Raw genomic sequence first — 19,925 nt, 5'->3', positions numbered from 1 at the left:
TCTTTACAAAAATTAAGAGCGCGTAGCCACACTCAACTGGGCATGGTTCGCACTTCAACGAGTCCTTTTCGATTTCGGCTCTCTCTCTCTTTCGTTGCCAAAAGCTCACCATGCTTCGGCTGCGAGCATCCTTCTACGTTCGCAAATCGCACTGTAATATTTATAGCGCAGACTGTGAGGAAAATCTTCAGTCGTTGACGGCTCTGTGATGTGCGAATTACCATTTTAACGGGAAATTGTGACAAACGAAGTGTCTGACAAACAAATATAATATTGAAATAATGAATATATAAAAACCAAAAATATAAAAAAACGGTAATTTTCCGTTGGTGAAAGTTTTCGTCGGTTCGGCCACTTGAAAATTTAAATTGTAAGGCATCTCTCTCACAATTAGCGCGTGTTTTTTTGTTTTTGTTCAGTGTATGTTGCGTATACGCCACCGCAACCCATTAGGGCGTGTGATAAGCTGATTTGTTCCTCATAAACGGTTAATAATTGCGAATACACAGATGTTCCGTGCTTAATTTTAAACAGTTGTTGGAATTCTGATTGAAGACAAGTATATGTAGCAACAAGTTAAAGCCAGGCGCTAAAATGCTTAAAGCTGAAATTGGAAATAAAATGTGAAGGACCAAACTGTAATCTTTGTGTGTTTACCGAAATTGTCTTTGCTTCTATATCAGTGCAATTTATATATATTTTAAATAATTATATTTCCCATTCCAAAGTGTTTGAGTGAACTAATTTCATTTTATTTCGTTAATTTGATCTAAAAAGATTTGGAGCATCTCCAAAGTAAGCTTATTTCGATAGGAAGTTTTGCATGCCAAGAGTTTGTTTTTTTGGCAGATCTTTAGCTTATGATATGAAATCGCATTTTCTTCCAGTTCAAAGTGGAACACCAAAAACTTAAGAAAGGAAAGCAAAATTCAAAAAAAAAAAAACAACAAAAACAAAAAGTTGCAAGAAAACTAAAAATAATAAACTGATTATTATCTTAAAAAATAATCATTTTCGATAATTTTCCTCAAAATTTATTGCATTTATTTATCAATTTAAATTGTTGGTGCTGCATTAACCCATATTTGTATTTTGTTAAATGATTGAATCTCAACCAGCCATAACTATCGGCATTGTCCTCGCGCAATAATAATTTATCTCTCCATTTGCACAACCAACAAAAGCCATTTATCATCATCGCTCAGTGTACATTCGCTCAGCTAAATACAAGCGCTGCACTGGCGTACTGCAGTGTCTATAAAATTAGATGATAATCACAAAATTAACTGTAGCTTGGCTGCCGACCATTGAGCGCTAGCAAACAGCCACAATGTTTATTTTGTTTGCAAAACCGTTTGTTAGCTCCGGCGACAGCGCAAAGCCAATTGTTCGCTTCACTTAACAATAACACCATTTCAAATGCACACAGACACAGCCATCCATGTATGTTATCCGCCTAACTGACTAGGTGGTGGTCTATGTGGTTCGAATAGTTGGTGGCATAGTGGCACTGTTTTTATTGTTGCTGTTGTCGCATTGCTCACTTCTCGTAGGACATCCAAGAAGATACGGCACTGGGTTAACACACTCCTACACACATACTGTGTCATACTGCAAACAATGTTTTCATTCTAAATAAGGCATATACATATGTGTGTGCGTCGCTCGGTGTGTGCACGAGTATGCACTTGTTTACATCTGAACACTAACGCCGCCTGTTTATGTCATGATAGAATCGTCACGGCGTATGTTCACATACATTTAATCACACAACAAACATCACTTGCACACTCCGATTTTTTTCTACCACTCAAAACACGCGAGTGTTCCCTGACTGCATGTAAACTGTACTCCATTTAGGTTAGGAGAGTACTCCGATTAAAAGCGTAATCCATATAGATCATAAAATGGTTGATTTGAAATACAAATAGTCGGTCTTATTCTCCAAAGAATTATTTCTCTATAAACTTCTCTCTAATCTCCCTAATAACTTAAAGGTATTTTTATAGAAGATGCCTTCTGAAACTATTTGTGCTGTTGAATACAAGTCCTTAGCATAAGATAATACTAAACCGGGAGTTAAGATTTTATTAATTCCACCCTCAATCCTTTTCACCTAATTCAATATTTCACATTCATTATATGAGTACTCATATTCCCATTGACTCTTATAACTGATGGCAAATAGTTACGAGCAATAATGAGCTCCCGTAGAGAAGGAAACACTTCCGCTACTGCATCATGGGGGAGCACTTTGTAGAGTACTTCATTTCAAGTTCATACATATTTACACAACAGGCGATGAGAAATGAAAAACACCTTACAACAACAGCAATGCACAATTTTTATTACAGGATACAAACTAAACAAATTAGTTTGGAAAATATTTATATTAACCCACTATTGTTAAAATGAGAATACAGATATATGCTACTCTTTTAATTTGTGGCAAATCTAAGTTGCAACTATGTTTTACAGCACTTATTGGGTCTCTTTGTTAATAGTTTACAATACTCATAATTTGCATTCGTTCCAATCGTTCGTCGGATAAATGTTTAGAATAACTGAGAGCTTAGTTGTAGCACTCACTCTGTAAAGCATTCTACCTACGACTGACATACATTTATTGAACAAATATTAATATTGAATTGAATACAATATCTTACAAAGAAGTTCTTCAAAAGTTGATTCCCAGAAGAAGTTTAGGATTTCTCTAAGTTTTCATGTTCTTCAGTTTGGCAGGAAATTCAAATTTTATTAACTTTTTGAGATTTGCTATTCTCCCTGAGATATCAGCTCCAAAGAAACGTGAGTTTTAAGCAGAAAATGTAGAAAGTTTAGTATGATGAAAAACAAATTTAAAGCACATTAAAGTATTGACTTTGGCGTGTTTTTCACTTTGGGTTAAATGATATATACATGTATGTATGTGTGGTCTTTGTGTATGAGATTTTATATTTAGCCACACCTTTAATATGTTGCCACATACATTCATACCCATATACATATGTATGTACACAGTTACATAGGTAGAAGCATGGCTTTCTGTTTTGCCAAGAATTGGCTCAATTTCGCAGGCAGCCACAATAACGAACGAACTCGCTAAGCCGGAGGGACCAGCGCTGAACACCCGCCTGTTGTTGCACACCATTTGCCAGAGTAGGTCATTGACAACCACTGAGGCGTCGTGAGCTATTGTGTGGCAGCAGCAGCAAACAATATGTGCAGAACGCATATGAGTAAGGCCGCACAGACAAGAGCACCGCTAACAATAACAACAGTTACTTATAGACTTATGTGGGTATGTACATACTTATGGGACATGCATAAGCGTACGCTGATATTTCTATTGTACTTGGAAATACTATGAGCACTGCATGCGATGATGTGTGTGTGTGTGGGTGTGCATTTTTAGTGTCGGAATGCTTTTCTTGATTTATACGAATCCTAAGCGTCCGCAGCAGCTGCCGGCGCAACGATTTCACCTGCTGGAAGTGTGTATGTGTGTATGCACTTCCCAAGAATAACTGCTTCTCCGCATGTTTTTCCACACGAGTTTCCTCGTAAAAAGAATAATCCATCTCAGCGCTGCTTGTCGACAGCATACACACATGTGTGCATATGTACCCCCATTCATTCATACACAGACCTACGAACGAACGTAGATTTGCACGTCTAAGGTCGCTCAAATTAACAGTACGGACTTGTGAGCAAGCATAGCGACCGAAGAGGGAAAAATCGATTTTTTAAACGTGAAAACTGAACTTTAAAGCGCTCGTGAAAAGGGAAACATTGCAGCAGCGAGAGTCCTTAGCGCAATATTTACCAAAATAAATAGGCATTATATCATAGAATATATGATCGAGCGCAAGGGGTGCCACCTTGATTACATTGAGAGGCTCGTTGTAGGCGCTTAGACTGAAATAAAATATTGTTCGCAAAACATGGTTTCCATTTTGACGAATTGAAAATATTACAAACTAATATGCAAACTTTATTCCAACGGATCATTCTCATTTCAGCAGAAAAGCGAAATTATTGAGAAATTTTAAACTAACAGTGAAAACTAAAACGGTAACGGAAACAATAGAAAAATTAAGAATTAACGCAAATAAAAACAAAATAAAAATAAAATAAGAAAAACAAATTCGCAGCGAATTGATATGAAGTGAGAAGGGAAGTGCGCATGCAAATGAGTTGAAAAGTTTTCCCCAGTTGCCCAGTTGAAGCCTTGCGCAAAGCTCGTTGTGGACAGTTTGCCGCTGCATTAAAGTCACTGATAAAATAGCGGAAGCGTAGCATTTCCGCTCACCTAAAAACAAAGCAACAAATGAAAAAATAAAATAAAAGAAAATAAAATAAAAATGAAGTGAAGTGAAGCCGGAAAATCGCTGAAACCGTAACGACCCAACGGTGTATGTGTGTGTGCGAGTGTGAAATGCAACGGTAAAAACACAAGGTCATGAATTCACGTTTTGCTGTGTGTGCGTGCAATCGCCGTTAAGTCAGTCCCCGTCATTCTGTCGCTTATCGCTTGTTCCGTGTGCCTACACCCGGTGCGGCTCAATAAAGTTACGAAAATCCTTTTCGACGTCGACGTCGGCGAGCGGCGGACAATTCGCGCTTAACTGCACAAACGACGCAACAAGTGGGACGGGGTTTGAGCTCTACGTTTTATTGCCCTGAAATGGGTGCAATGTGAACAACAAGGAAAAGTCGAAACACAAATACGCCGAAACGTAACTGCAGGCAAAAGAAAGGAAGAGTGGGTGTATAACGCAGAGTTCACTTGATCAACCGATTAACCAACACAGCAATTCAAAATGGTAAGATTTATACTTTATTTATTTGTTTTGAGCATTTTTGTTCCATTTGTCTTTCGCTTTTCGGTTAAAATATGAAAAAACAAAAAAAAAACATTGACGATCTCGATATAAGACTTAAAGCTGTCATTGAAGTGCCGAACTCACTCCTACCATCTTGTTGAGTCAGTTATACTTGGAATTAGAAGGTAACCATGAACATTTGTTGATTCTGAACTCAGCTTCGGACCACATCATCGGTTCAAAACCGTCAAGCCGCTTTGTGGCTTTTTTGGAAGTCTTTCACCCGTAGTTTTCCCTTCGACTAATTAAGACATTCCCAACTTATGCAATACAAATCTGTAATATTTTTTATCCAAAATTTCCAGCTTTCCACATGAAGAATGAAGTTTTTTGACAACTGCACTTTATATGAATTTGTGGTTAGCCAGTAGGAGAGAGTGAAAAATTGAGAAAATGACAGGTAAATAAACAACAACAATCCAAGCGGATCAAGCGAAAGCAAGAACTAATCACGACAACAACAAAAGGGATACCAAATAAAGCAAGGAAGACGTCAACCCGAACCGATAATGACTGCTTGCGCGCGGGGAATAGGTGGGCTGCCGTAGCCGGCGGGCTGAACGACTGGCTTTTCCATGCGAACACCTTCAAGGATGTGCGCAATCAATTCGGTTTGATGTACTCGCAAACAGCTGTTTGTGCGTTTGTGCCGAGACGTTCAAAGTCACGAGGCAGTCATAGTCGGTGAGCTCGGGATTAATGCCCGCGCCATAGGCCACCGACTGCGGCGGCGCAGGAGGAGCGGGACGCCATGTGAATGGAAATTTGCGAAAACTTTCAACAAATCATTGTGAAGGCAAGACAAAATATCCACCGGATATACACACAGACATACATACAGCCATATAGATATACATATATATAGTTTATTTGCTTTAGCTAAAGTTTATGAGTACTCAAGGCGGCGGCGGTGGTGGGGGAGAGTGTTGCGGTCTGCGCTCGGATTTTAGTTTTGTTTGCTTAGTTTAAATTTTCACATAACTGCTGTAATATTGATGTTGACAGGGCAAAATGATTTCGTGTTGTTGTTGTACTACTTGTGAGCCATCAATGTTGCTGCTCTTTGCGGTTGTTGGCAGATACATTAAGCTTTAATAAATATTTATAATTCATACTCTCGACGGGCCATAATGCGTCTATATGCGCTTGTATGTGTGTGTATGGGCATAAGCAAGCGAGCGAGCGAATATATGAATAATTGAGCGAGCGACTGAACAAGCGATTAAGCAGACAGTCTACGCTGCTGCCTTGAACTTTTTGTTCGCTCATTTGTTTTTGTTGTTCTACATTTTCAATGTCAGTAAACAGCGAGCGATGTGGGCTAATAATAAATGAGAAATGATGAAGCAAATTATTCTACTACAACGACAGCCACGGCGGCCACTCGCCGCTGAGATTCGAGCATTTCACATCTTCAATCGACTAAACAGAGGCCCTCAAAGGATATACACACATGCGGCTCTAACTCCAAAATCTAATTATGTGCAGTGAAATAAAAAATGCTAAATTTCGAACTTCATGATGGGAATACCGATAACAGTGAAAGTGAAAATTATTATTAGAACATAAAATTGAAGGGAAAAAAGTCAAATTCAAATTCCTGAGTTTGTAAGTACTTGAAAGGAAAAATCTATTTTCAATAATAAAGTAATCATGAGATCGATTTTCTATCAACAAACTAAATTGTTCAAGATTGATTAAGCAAAAATTTGGAAAATAAAAGCCGTAGAGATTCGTTCAAAACAAAATTTAAGATCGATTAAGACATTAGGTCTACAACTTTGCTTCCGCCGTTTTTTTTTTTTTTGTAAATTTAATTATTTTTTGTATAAAAACGGTTACAAAAATGTTATTCTAAATATAATATTGGCCGTCGCTAGCTACTACTTTTGACCATCTTTTTGGCAGCATGCGTATTCCGGGCAAATGTCGAGAATTCGGCTCAAAAAGTGACATTTTGACAGTTGAGAATAAGTTTGGGATGCAAACAGATTCCTACAAATATTTTGTTGGCTTAATGTTGACACAAATGTCCAAGATCGATATAAAACGATTTGATCGATTTAATCAACCAGTGCTTGACCCTAGAGACATCTATTGGAAAACGGGGGAAGCAAAGTTGTAGACCAATACAAGTGTAATATTAACTACATATTTGAAGTAACTATGCAAATCTAAGGTAAAAATGAAAAATCGGACTACCCTCACATCTCATATGGCAACCCTTAACCACCACCACCAATATTTCACTAGAAGAATAAGCCATAAGTCTGTCTTTAATTAGTAAAGCATAGTTTATAAACACGCCTTGAGTAACAGACTAGTTCATGTACCTTTTGTATTCAGTTATAATAATAAAGTAAAGTAGCTCAGTCAGTCTCAGTAATAAAGTGAGGTAGTAAAAATTTAATCCCTTTGTTATTTACATAAACACAGCGAAAGAGCACGCTTATCGCTCACATTTAGAATAATTACTTATATTAGTAGCAGTGAATAGAAACGGTAATCGTAATGCTTTCATCTAACTGTGCAACATCTGTGGAGGCTTTTCACTTCTCACCTCTAAAAAATCCCTTGCAAGGTTAAATTGAAAGCAAACTCTTTTCATTTGAGTGCTTTCCATAAGCCCGCCGCTCACCATGCCGTGGCATCGCTGCAACAGAAGTATCACACTCTCGAGATTCTTACAGTTGGATGTCCAGAAATACAAAGGGTCAAGTATGTCCTGAATGTATGTACTGATCTGAAGGGGAGAAGATGCGGGGTGGCTTCTTCTTAAGTGAAGCTCGAAATAACGCAAATGCAATAATGTTGGATAAAGCAAATTATACAACAGTTAAGTGAAATATGATGCCGAATGGTGAAAGTCATAAGAGGAAATAAAAATTGTAGCAGCTGCCACATTCGATTCCATGCCGCTTAGTTGATGCCAGCTGTCGCTGCTAGCGCTGTGTTTACTCGCATTTGAATCGCTCGCCTCGGCAGTAACAGTTTTTATGCGAAGCTTCTTTTGCTGGTTTTGCGTTTGTGTGTGTGTGTGTGCACATAATTATATGCTTTTAAAATTCTCCATTCAGATTCAGTTCTCTTTGCATTCGTTTCGCATTCACACTTTTGATAAATTAATTAATTTGGCACAGACACTCTGGGTAGACCACCACTCTTTGCAACCGCCGCACGGCAATGCGAGACCCACCATAGTTAAAGAATTCGAAATTCTTCAAACTTTTTTATTTTGCCTAGTGTTTTCATTCCACAGTTATTTGAGCCTTAAGAGCCCCTCTCTTCTAGTGCCTTATTAAAAATAATTTTGTATTTTCCCCTACTTTTCAGTATGGATTCGTTAATTACGCCTTGGAGCTGCTGGTGCTGAAGAACTTCGGCGAAGAAATATGGGACCAAATAAAGTAAGTACATTTCGCTTGCTTTTCTTTCGCTACTCTTATGTGATTGAGGTGGTGTTTTGTGACACTTGCAACTAAAGAGTGTCCTACATTTATGAAAGTATGAATGAGAAACTCAAAAAAGCGTCAAAAAGTGGTAGATGGGAGTTTCAAGGATTTTTCAGTCTATTTTAAGACTTTCTTTTTATATTTCAAAAATAAAAACACTTGCTTTTCGTAACATTTTGCTTTTCTTCTTATAATTTCGTTTTATCCATAAATTAAAAAAGTTTATCGAACACCTTATTATGGATGATCTGCTAGTGCCATACTAGTCTAGAACGAGGGTATCTAGTTAGACCAGATCGCGTTAAAATAGGCTTGTAGAGAGTAAATAAATCCAAATAAAAAAATACGACAAACTAAGTATAAAATCAGTGTGTAACCAGTATTCACGATCTTATGAGAAGTCTACCTATAGGTGATTTTACTGGTTACTTAACAATTTATTCTAACCGATTGAATACAATTTAATTTATCCAAAACATTTGACTTAAACTGTCGATAGTACTGATATTCATAAACATTTTGGTACGCATGTGGAAAGTATTAAGAGCTGGAGTTGTTTCTCTCTGTCTTTGGCAGATTAACCGTTATTGCTATAGCTGTTTTTGTCATTTATGTATGCCATATGGCCCAGACGGCTGTCACATCGCAGTGACTTTTCTTTGTGCATTTTTCCCGTCTGGCCGGTATTTGAATGGAATTTCACACCACGTAGATGTACCAATATCTTTTCGAGACTAAAATTTATCTGCACATGTTAGATTGTTAAGAGCACTCAATCGGGGAGTGATGAAAATTGTCATTCTTCATGTAATCTTCGTGCAAATATGCATTCATATACACTCAAGTGGTGTAACAATGAATAATGAATCTGGCCAAATATTCGCTTATTACATTTTGGAAAGTCATTGACGCCGTACACACACTCGACTTGAAGTAGTCTCCTTCACATGTGTTAAACATTCGCAATATTGAGTTGTAATATAGTACATAGAGGCGTTTTGAGTCTGAGTTATTTGTGTACAAGTTGACCAGCTGAAAGTATTCGACTGCGTAGGCGCAATTGCTTTTCGGCTTCTACATGATTTCTGCATAATTTATCACAATTTTCCATAAATTCAGCAATATTTGGTTCATCTGCCGACAAGCTTACTCTGTGACAAGACGAAATTCGCAACTTATCAGCAGAAATTGAAATCGATTCGTAGTTTCATGTACATTTTTTCTCTATTTGTAATATATGTATGTGTGCATAACAGTAGCCGCCTAAGTTCTTAGAATATATTCATGATACAATTTATATTCGCACAATAATTGCGAAAATCATAAAAGACGATTGATATTAGTTAATAAATATGGACGAAAAAGAAGAAGAGTAAGTTGATAGAATTCATAAATAAAACTCGTCGCTTATCTTCACACTCAAGTAAATTTGAGGTGTGGAATAGCAACAAAGTTTTAGAAAGTTTTTCTTGCTACCTATTAAAACGCAGTGTCCATTAAAAGTATTCAGATATCAACGACGCATATATTATTATGGTCAAACAAAACTTTTAGAACTTGTAGATTCAATTCCCAAATAAGTGAAATACATAATTAGCAAAGATGAGATGAGGTGAGAGGGAAGAGATTTTTATGAATATTGAATTGGAATGCAATTAGTTAATGAAGTCGACTCTTGCGTCACTGAAAGCAAGTTGGAAAATTTAATAAGTGCAATAACCAAAATCAGAAAAAAACTAGGAAAAAATCAGCAAAATTTCATTATATGAAAATCGTTGAAACTTCGCTATAACAACAATGAATCAATTCGATATTAAATACAAAACAGACTCACAACAATGATCAATGGGGCATGAAGTTGAGATGATTATGAAAGCGAATAAACATAAGTTGACATAAACATACATATCTAAGTACCTATAACAAAGGTGGAGTACACTGCGTATAAGTAACATCAATATATCAAAGCACAGTGACGTTGAACGTGCCGCAAGGCAGCGGTCAGGGGCATACTTTGAACTTGTTGCAAACTTCGCTTAAACAAATTAACGCACATATATGTATATCTATGCTACGCAATGTTCGATGTCGTTTGCGTGTACTCACAATGCGACGCTAATAATTTAGTTTCGGTTTGACTAAAGGATAATCCGCAGCAATTCCAACAAACAGTACCAGCAAGTGGATGCCTTACGCCATATAAATACAATAAATGAACTTACATATGTATGCCATCACCCACACACACACCCCTACCCACCTAACGCATTTGTGACGAAGTTCATGTCACTCGTGTTGCTCTGGTCGTTGTCGTCTAGGCCTGGAATTGCAGTCATAAACACGTCCTCGATTGGTCGGCTCTGTCATGCCAAATCCACTTATATTTTATTTATATTCCGTTATTTATTTACGTAAGGAATGACGGCTTGTGGCTTTTGTTGGCGAACACAATTACCTGCTCGTTTATTTGCCAAAGTGGACACACATATGTTTGTTCGGCGACAAGTGAAAGTAAACATTATCATTCATTGGGAAACAGACGCCATGCCACAAGCCACAAGTGCACGCACGCATTGCAACACACTTACGTTACCCAGTAAACAAGTTCATTAAAAGCACGCATTGTACACAGAGTACTCGCATTTGTGACGCTTAAGCTTTAATAAATATTTATTGTGTAAAGGTACGCTTTCTTGGCTCAATTGAGGAGCTTGTGTGCATTGCGAGAAAGCGAAAATATACTTGCAATTACATAATTGTCTGCGCCTATTTGGCTTGCTAAGTTGTTATTGCAATACATTCTATATATAGTATTGATGGCAGTAAGTAATAACGGTAGATTATAGCGAACTCGTACTTTTCCAAAGACGACAATTCACTTTTGTTGTTATTACTGACATTGTGTATAACATAAGGACAGAAACTTTTATCTACTTGGCATTTATATACTTGGCAGAAGGCTTTTTTACTATTTGAATACAAGAGTTTATGCAGCAGCAAAGTATATTGACAACTCTAGATCCACTTCAAATAGCGATCTATCTAAGCCAAATAACGGAAATTAAATCCTCTAATTGAAGAGAATGTCGAAGTAAAACTTAAAAGCTCGAAACATTTAGACTTTCAAAGGCTTTAATCAACGATCGTGGTTTCACCAAAAATATGACAACATTTCCACTTCCAATCACATGAAAAATTGGCAAAAGGGCAATATTCATTTCCATATTTAAGCATTGCTTTAAATGGATAAGAGAACCATACCAATTGGCCTGGATTTTTGTAGAAAGTACCCAGATACACATACGAGTCGATCTTTGACTGCCACTCGCTGCACCCACTACAATTTATGTGTACACTTATGGACATCAAGTTGTAATAAAACCAAATTGGGACTAAATTTATGCCAGTTCAAGGTTAAGCCCCCGATGTGTCATCTATTCAATTATTTAATAACGGTAATGTTTAGAAACATTTTTATCTCTCAACCGGATGCGCATGGCTTCCGTATCCGGTTGTGGTTGAAGTTGTAAAGAAAGGAAAACATTTCAGTATACTCGTGTGTAACGAGCCAGCGTGACTCCATTGTACTCATTTATCATCATTGAGGTATTGCTATTCGATAAATTATTTTTCGCATTGTGCGCAGGGTGGAAAATATTGCAAACTTTGCGAAATCGCACAAATCAAATCAGTAGAACTAAAATACAAATAAATTCAGCTTTAACAGCTCGCGAAAGTTTAGGGAGAATTTCTGTAAATCTTTATAAATATAAGATGATGGTTAGGTGTGGTGGAGTGTGTAATGCCTAACCATTGCAGACGAGGCCACATTGCTAAAGACATGATTATGAGTGAATAAAAATAGTTCCAGCAACATCAACAACAGTTAGTTCAAATAGAGACTTTTATATTTTTCTGCTAAAAAAATCAATTATTGTTTATATCTAACTAAATATTATTAAATATTGCTAATGTGTAGAACATATTTGGTGTGGATGTGTTGACACCTGAGTCAATATATGATACACATGCCTCCATGTAGCATCTCTTGAATGTTTATAAACATGAGAAACTCTCATATGCCAAATTATCAGCGTATTTTTCTACATTTCTACATTTTTCGTATCCAGCAGTAAATCAAAATAGGCAACGCCCAGTCGATTAAACACTTTTGAATGCCTGAATTTATTGCGACAATATTTTATATGCTTCAATTACTCTTACGTAAGGCATACACATACATACACACATGAGGAGGGAATAAAAATGTTTTACGCGCGTAAAAAAGTTTCTTTATACTTTTTATAACTCGTATCCTTCGTATTTTTTCACTTTGCCCGAATTGCACTCAGTTTGCAGCGGTTTTTATGCTGTTGCTCACACACACACGCGAGCACTCACTCACAGAGTAATATAATATTATTTTTCCTTCCTTCAGTGGCCTGTGGTGAACATATATGCATGTGGAAGTTACCTTTTTCGGTGTTTTAGTTCTGTCACTGGAAGTTTTCACAAGTGACATGGCAAAGGGAATTTAAAGTCATGCCGGTGGATAATGTGTCACACAAGCGTGCACCCGGATGAGCTCATTTGCCTTTTATTATTCTTACTTATTTTACATATGTATGTACTTGAGTGCGTAGACGCATCTGTTGAGAAGAGTGTAATTAAACGTAAACGGCGAAATAGTGAAGAATTTCTGGTTCTTAAATCCGACAAAGGTTGGAGACGAAGGTCTCTAGGCCTCATAGATGTCACAATTATTTAAAGCTCGTTCTCTACACCATGACATCTGACATATCCATCGACTTCATTGAACGGTCATAAGACTAAAAAAGACAAATATACAGAAATATAAAAAAATTAGTAAAAATTTTGGAAATCTGTATATAATATAATATATCATTGGAGAAAAGAAAAGTTAGAACTTGGTAATGAAATGAAAAAAACAATCAGTAAATTCTTAAAAAAAGGCTCAAACGGTTGCACGGAAGTAATCCGCTTAAAATTAGCAAAAATTAATAAAAAAAGATTTTAATAATTCTTACAGTTACAAAAGCATTTTCAGCAAACGAACTATGAAGCGATGTTTTTAGTGCTGTCACAAGCACCAACCTGGAGAAGAGTACCTGACTAAAACAGATCCGAAGTGAGTAGTGACAGTGGTAGGAATTTCAGTTCAATGTAAAATGTGCTGTCTGTCATGGTGTGTGTGAGAGTGTGCGAGAGTGCCGCGCGCAAACCCAATTAAATTTTTTTCCCACACAAACTGCACTTAAAACTTTAATTTAGTTGTGCGCTCCGTTGCACGTGGTCCGAGGGCACTGCATGGCTGCACATCTACTATACTATATTAAACTATATATTATATGCCCACATGTGTTGTTACACACGAGCATGTGCTTGGCTGGAGCCAGTGCGGCAGCTGCTCTTCACAAAGGCAAACTTTTAATTGCTGCAACACATCGTTGACATGACGTAATAGCGTTTGAGTGTAGTTTTGCAATAATTTTTCTCGTGATTGCTTTGTGCTGGAAAGTAAATCATTTTTCACATTTTCAAACAACATAATGTCCGTCCGTACTTACACGTTTAAGCACATAATTGCACATGGCGGACGCTCGTCTGTTCACGCAAGCGCTCGCTGGGCATTCCGAAAGTGGGGAGAGTTGGTGGCATCGCGGGCTGGCAAGTGGAAAGAGTGCGTTGTGTGCGAAGAGTCTGGAAAACATTTTAAAAACAATTATAACTGTAAACGCTGTGACAGATGTTGCCATAATTTTGAGGCTTTTAATCCTAATTTGCTCTGTTGGACAGAGAGACACACACAACCATACATGTATACCGGCGCATATATTTGTTTTCGTATGTGTGTGTAATGTGTGCCATTAACGCTTGTATGTCAGCCATTTTTATTATGTTTTTGTTGTTTTCAACAGCTTATCTGCTCATAAGTCTGTTACTGTTGGCGCACATTGCCTTCCGTTTGTTTGCCATTTGTTTTGTCGCAGTGAATTCATTTCATTCATTTGCACAGAGTTTCTGATTTGCTAACCCACAATAATCATAACGGGAAATAGTGCAACGCAGCCGAGGCGCATAAGCGAGCACACACACACCCATTTAATGACTGTCATTAACACAGTGGCTTGCAATTCGCTGCAACTTTTCGTTTGTATTTTGTGCAACGGAATCAATTTCAATCACTAAAAGTGCAGTCTGGCAAGCTTTCACGGTGATTGCATGGACACACACGCGTGTATTGCATACACTCGGCTGCACTGGCGTGTGTTTGGGGCTAGGCCACAGCTCATTAACGTAAGTGGACTCGTAGGACGGACCTTATCACAATGACTAAGCGATAAACGCAACCGCCCTCACAAGCGAAGCACTCCCTGCACGAGCACAATGCCAGTGCTTAGCATATGCTTACAAGTACCTGAGGGCACTCGAGAGCTTGCTAGCATTCTAGATGCTGATAGCGAGGCACACAGTTCTCTTTGAGCTTGAACTACTGCTCAGGTGGATAATGGTCGGTTAGTAGGGTGTAATTATAGTACGAGATTTATGATATTTGTGGTATATGATTTTGAAGGAGAATAGGGGAGGGAAAGTTCATGCAGAAACTAATCTTCAGTAAATGCCCTCTATTGCACCAAACTTGATTTTAAAACGCCGCAATTAGTTTTCAGGATTTCCAAGGATTCGAAATAGTTTTCTAAGATTTATATTAATTGCTTGTGCCTTGTGCCCTCCTCTTTAAATGGTTTATATGATACACAAATTGTTCAATAAGCAAAAATGAAAATTATATTTTGTGTTTATTTATCGCTATGGGATTTCCCAATAATGCCCATTAATTAAATGCGAACACTGCGCCATTTTGAAAACATTTATTTATTTCCTTTATTTTGCGCATGTGTGTGTGTGTGTGTGTATCTCTCTCACTGTGCGGGCACTTTCAATAAAATGCGAAATTATGAAAATTGTAATATGACCGTGCGAATTATTGATGGACTTTGTACACTTCGATTTCGTCTGTGGGGAATACATTGCGTATGAGCGATATTAATTACGCGGCCATATAGATAAATATTTAAGCAACGCTGCGCGCAGTGGATTTGCCGCCATGAATGAGCCGATATATTATTGAATTTTTACAAATTAATTGTTTAAGCCATACATCCGACCATATTTCACTTTGGCTTTCCGCTGCGATTGGCGTAATTTCATTTGCGATACAAACAAGTGTACGAATTGTTTCGAGTATTGTGCGAGTATATTCGCAATGTATTCAGGCGGACACAAAATATGCGATTAATTTGCTGCTTCCATTAAATTGGTTTATTTCAAGGACCAATTGTGCTAAAATATAATTTCGGTCATTCCAAATAGAAAAAAAAATTGCGATAAGTTATCTTAATAGGAAATGCGTTTGCCGCGCTCTAAATTCAATGAAATTGTTCATACAACACAAGTCACCATCACGCCACTTTCGGCACACATATTTAGCCATAAATTAAACAATTTATTTAGGAAATAGTTGCAGATATACAATAAGTGAAAGTCAAACAGACACGCCACTCACTCTGAATAATGAGTTTAGCAGAAAAAGGTCACCTTTATTAAAATCCTTGGACAAAGGGCAGACGGCAGACAAGACGGACGATAAAATATTAGCATTTTATTTCTATTGGGAATAGATACATTGCCATCTTTTAGGTATTTTCTTTTAATTGAATGTTAACCCCCACCATCAACCACAGGCGAAGGCAACTTCAATTACTAATCGAACACGCAATATTCCAAGTAATTGTCAGCGTGTTTGCATCATTTTTCGTTAACATTCTCATCGCTTCCACTCTCTGTGGAAATAAAGTACACTTTCTTCACTTTTCCTCTTGCAATAATAACATTCGCTATAGCTCTTTGATGACCTCTAAAATTGCGCCACATAAATCACCATGGGAGAATTGAGTTATGAAGTATGTGACATAGTTTCCAATATATTTATGCAGATGATTAAATTTTTGGAATAGTCATGTTGTAGAAAGGGAATTAGATATTCTACGCAACGCATTATTAATTTTCTTAAACCCCATTATTTTCCTACTCAATTAAGTGGATTTCTGCCAAAATTGATCTCATACTCTAACATTCATGAAGCTTAAATAACTCAAGCCTATAACGACAACATCCAACTACTCTAACTAAGTTAGCTAAATAATATGTAAATTATTATTTCCTTATAAAGTAAAGACATTAAATTTAATTAGAAATTGTTCAATAATTTTTTCAATTAAATTTTTAGTTTCAACCCAAAATCGATGTGGTAAATGACCCATTTCCATTGCAATAATTCTTCTGTTCTTCTTCCCTTAAACACTGGGTTCATTTTCGTTATTCCCTTTCATATCGTTTCTGTTGGCATGATTGATCATAAGCAATCCATCATTGTGTCTGGAATATCAGATTGTTTATAACAAGAAAGAAATAAAACCGTTACACAACGAACAACGAAATGATATTGTTTGTAGGTTAAATGCTGACACATATTTAATGCGACCGCCACATATGTAAAGGGCCACACAGACGAGACCTTCAAATATTCAGCTATCAATGTTTCTTACACTTCTACACATTTTTACTTATTAGTTGCAAAGTGGTTGAACTACATACATACATACATACATAGGCATATAACGGGAGTTTTGTTTTTTAAATGTGGTTTTCAATGAGGCAATACCTCAACTGTTACTTGAGTTATACTCAATTTAGTTTACTTTTTCATAATATACCCCAGTCAAATAATTATATGTGCATTTCTGCTTTTGTTTATATTTCTTATTCACTGTTATTTTTTGGATTTCGGTAAATGTGGAATAAAATATTGATATGTTACCGTTACTATGCAACGAAAATTATTTCATACTTTTCTCGTTCATTGTACAGTTACATTAAGAATGTGCTTGTGAATTGGGTATTGCATAGTAAATATTTATATGTGCAAAATCAGTTTAGGAGATCTTTCTTACTGATAGTGTAGCAGCAAAAACTTCTTTTGCTAAAAATTGATTTCAAAATTATTGTAGGTGGTGTAGTTAAGACAGAAAATCACAATAAATATAATTTTCCCAAATATACATAAATATCAGTTTCTGAAACACACCTCCATGGCACCTAAAGAAAGACACAATAAAGCACATTTGAGGTTTGCAAATAAATACCAATTCCGTACCGATGAGTGATACAATACAGTATTTAGTGATGAAAAAAAAATTTAATTTGGTCGGACCAGGTCATTGCAAGAAATATTGGAGAGATTCGCACCAAAAACGACGGTCCTACTACAAGCAATGTTTTGGAAGCGGTACCTTGATTTCATGGGCTGCATTTGCTGCTGTGGAAAGCTATCTACATGTTTTATATTCACTCTAATGAATGCTAATATCAATGTAGATCTTTTGGATAGCGAGTTAATAAAATTTGCTGGCAATATTTATGGCATATAACTGGACATATCGAAAGGATAACGCTTCAATCCACACGAAGAACATCTTTTACGACCGGAAAATTCCGGTATTACAATGTGCAGCATTGAGTTCGAACCTAAATCCTATTGAGGATCTCTGGGAGAACCTCTCTGCTCCTATTTTCCAAAACGGAAAGCAGTTTGAGACAGGACGTCACCTTAAATTAGCCATAAAGCAAGAATTTGCCAATATTTACATAACTATTCTACAGTCAGTAGTTAATTCTCTGATTAAGCGGCTTAATTTAGATTTAAAATATAAGGACAATTCTACTGACTATTAAACTAAACATTTCTTTCAGTTAAACTCAAATGTATAGGCTTTACTGGTAAAAATAGTAAAATGCACATATAAATATTTACTATTAGCCTAAACCTCAATTCTGTTTTATAGTTTAAAAAATATTTTGAAATTGGTTAATTTTTTGTTTTTTTTTTTTTTTTCGTATACATTAATAATAACAAAACTGTATACTGAGAAATCTTTTGCAATTTTGTAACCTTTAATTTTTTTTTGCAAAAAGTTCATGCACATATAATTATTTAACTGAGGTACCTTAACGAACTTACTCCGTAACAACGTATACGTGGTTATGGTATACGGCGCAAATGCTGCAAAAAACATGAGCGAAAATTGGGTATCTGGTTGGTATTTTTTATAGCCCATTACATTAAATCATATGCGTTTTATTTGTTCTTGAAAACCACATTCCTAAAAACACACTTTATAAAAGAAATCCCACATTAAGTTTTAAATACCCTATTGAATTCATGAATCGAGAATAAAATGGATAGAGTTTATTTCATACATCCACTCCAAAAATTCACTCTTAGCTAAAGTGATAACCTCAAAGTATATAAATGGGTATTAAGTATGTATGTTTCTATGTCTGAGCACCTAAGAGCACTATTTATTACAATGATATTAAAGAGTTGTCCGCTCCATAGAAAATAAACTTGAAGTGAATATTTACGGTTACAATAGAATAAGTTTGAAGTTTTATTAAAAAATAATTGCTAAATTCGAAACAAGACACTGACATATAATTCTGAGCTTAAAATTAGAAGATCCTCTTTCAATAATGCCAATAGAATTTACAATTACATTTTTCACATGCAATCACACAATGTTAATCAATCGTTATAAATTCGCCATTAACTCGATGGTGGTGGAGGGTTCACAAAACGCTTTGACCAAAATGTCAACAGTTCATAAAGCGCGCCCCCGCCATGGGTGCACTCTATTTGCCGCTATGAATGTGTAAAATGCCGAAAACGTGTCCATAATGTTAAACGCAAAAGGATGTAACAATAATTCCCGCTTCAACAGAAGCCATCAGAGGCAGCCAGTTAATCTTGGCCGCAGCAAAAGAAAACACGCACCAGCACAAGAAGACCTCCCTCATACTATACTCAATCATTATAGTATGTGGGAGTATTGGCACACACATGGATTGTAATCGTGTGTTATTCCGCTTTCCAACTGTTATCCGAAAACTCATCGTGAAAGTTCGTATGCGGTTGAATTGACCCCAATCAGTCAACGCCGAAAACGCTGAATAGTCGATTTAACTTTGGGTGATTTCGGTTTGCCGCAGGCAATCAAGAGGAATCGATTTCTTAGTATGCATCGGTTCACACAAGACGGCAGTTCTTGAAAGAAAGGGTGTCCCGCGCGGGTTGGTTGAGAGCAAAGCAAAGTTATTCACCTATTCTACATATATGTTCTCCTTTTAAATGCTTTAAATAATAAAATCTAGGAAATCCAATCTCATTTTGGAACACCCTTTGAAGTAGTAGCAATTCTAATAGCCGGAAGAAAACGGCCAATACATGGTCGTTTATATTTGGAAAACGTGCAAATTGATGCACTCGAGGCATTAAGCTAAAGGCCAAACGCCGTTAGCAGAAATTCCTCGCCGCCAACACAAAATAAAAGAAATTTTATCTTAGCTCACAATAGAAGTACATTTGTGGGTATGTATAATTGCTATTAAAATAGTTTATATACATTTAGAAATGAAGACTTGCTGAATCTTTATATTTCGGCAAAAA

General features: G+C 36.6%; 1 protein-coding gene across 5 annotated transcripts in view; it reads left to right on the top strand.

The window, feature by feature from the left end:
• Nucleotides 1–30: 30 nt before the first annotated feature.
• LOC105217781 (guanylate cyclase soluble subunit beta-1) overlaps nucleotides 31–19,925 on the top strand; it is a 92,308-nt gene continuing 72,413 nt past the window's right edge. For 2 of the 5 annotated variants that reach the window (XM_029045922.2, XM_054236103.1), the window contains exons 1-3: nucleotides 31–370; nucleotides 4,023–4,826; nucleotides 8,220–8,293. In XM_029045922.2, the coding sequence (XP_028901755.2) occupies nucleotides 4,824–4,826; nucleotides 8,220–8,293 (77 nt within the window). In that variant the 5' untranslated portion in view covers nucleotides 31–370; nucleotides 4,023–4,823. The remainder of the gene's footprint in view (nucleotides 371–4,022; nucleotides 4,827–8,219; nucleotides 8,294–19,925) is intronic. The other 3 variants (XM_054236106.1, XM_054236105.1, XM_054236104.1) reach the window with 3 other exon arrangements.

This window comes from Zeugodacus cucurbitae, chromosome 2, assembly GCF_028554725.1.
Source record: "Zeugodacus cucurbitae isolate PBARC_wt_2022May chromosome 2, idZeuCucr1.2, whole genome shotgun sequence".
Taxonomy (NCBI): Eukaryota; Metazoa; Arthropoda; class Insecta; order Diptera; family Tephritidae; genus Zeugodacus; species Zeugodacus cucurbitae.
Note: the sequence above shows the minus strand (reverse complement) of the source record. Positions and strands in the feature narration are given on the sequence as shown.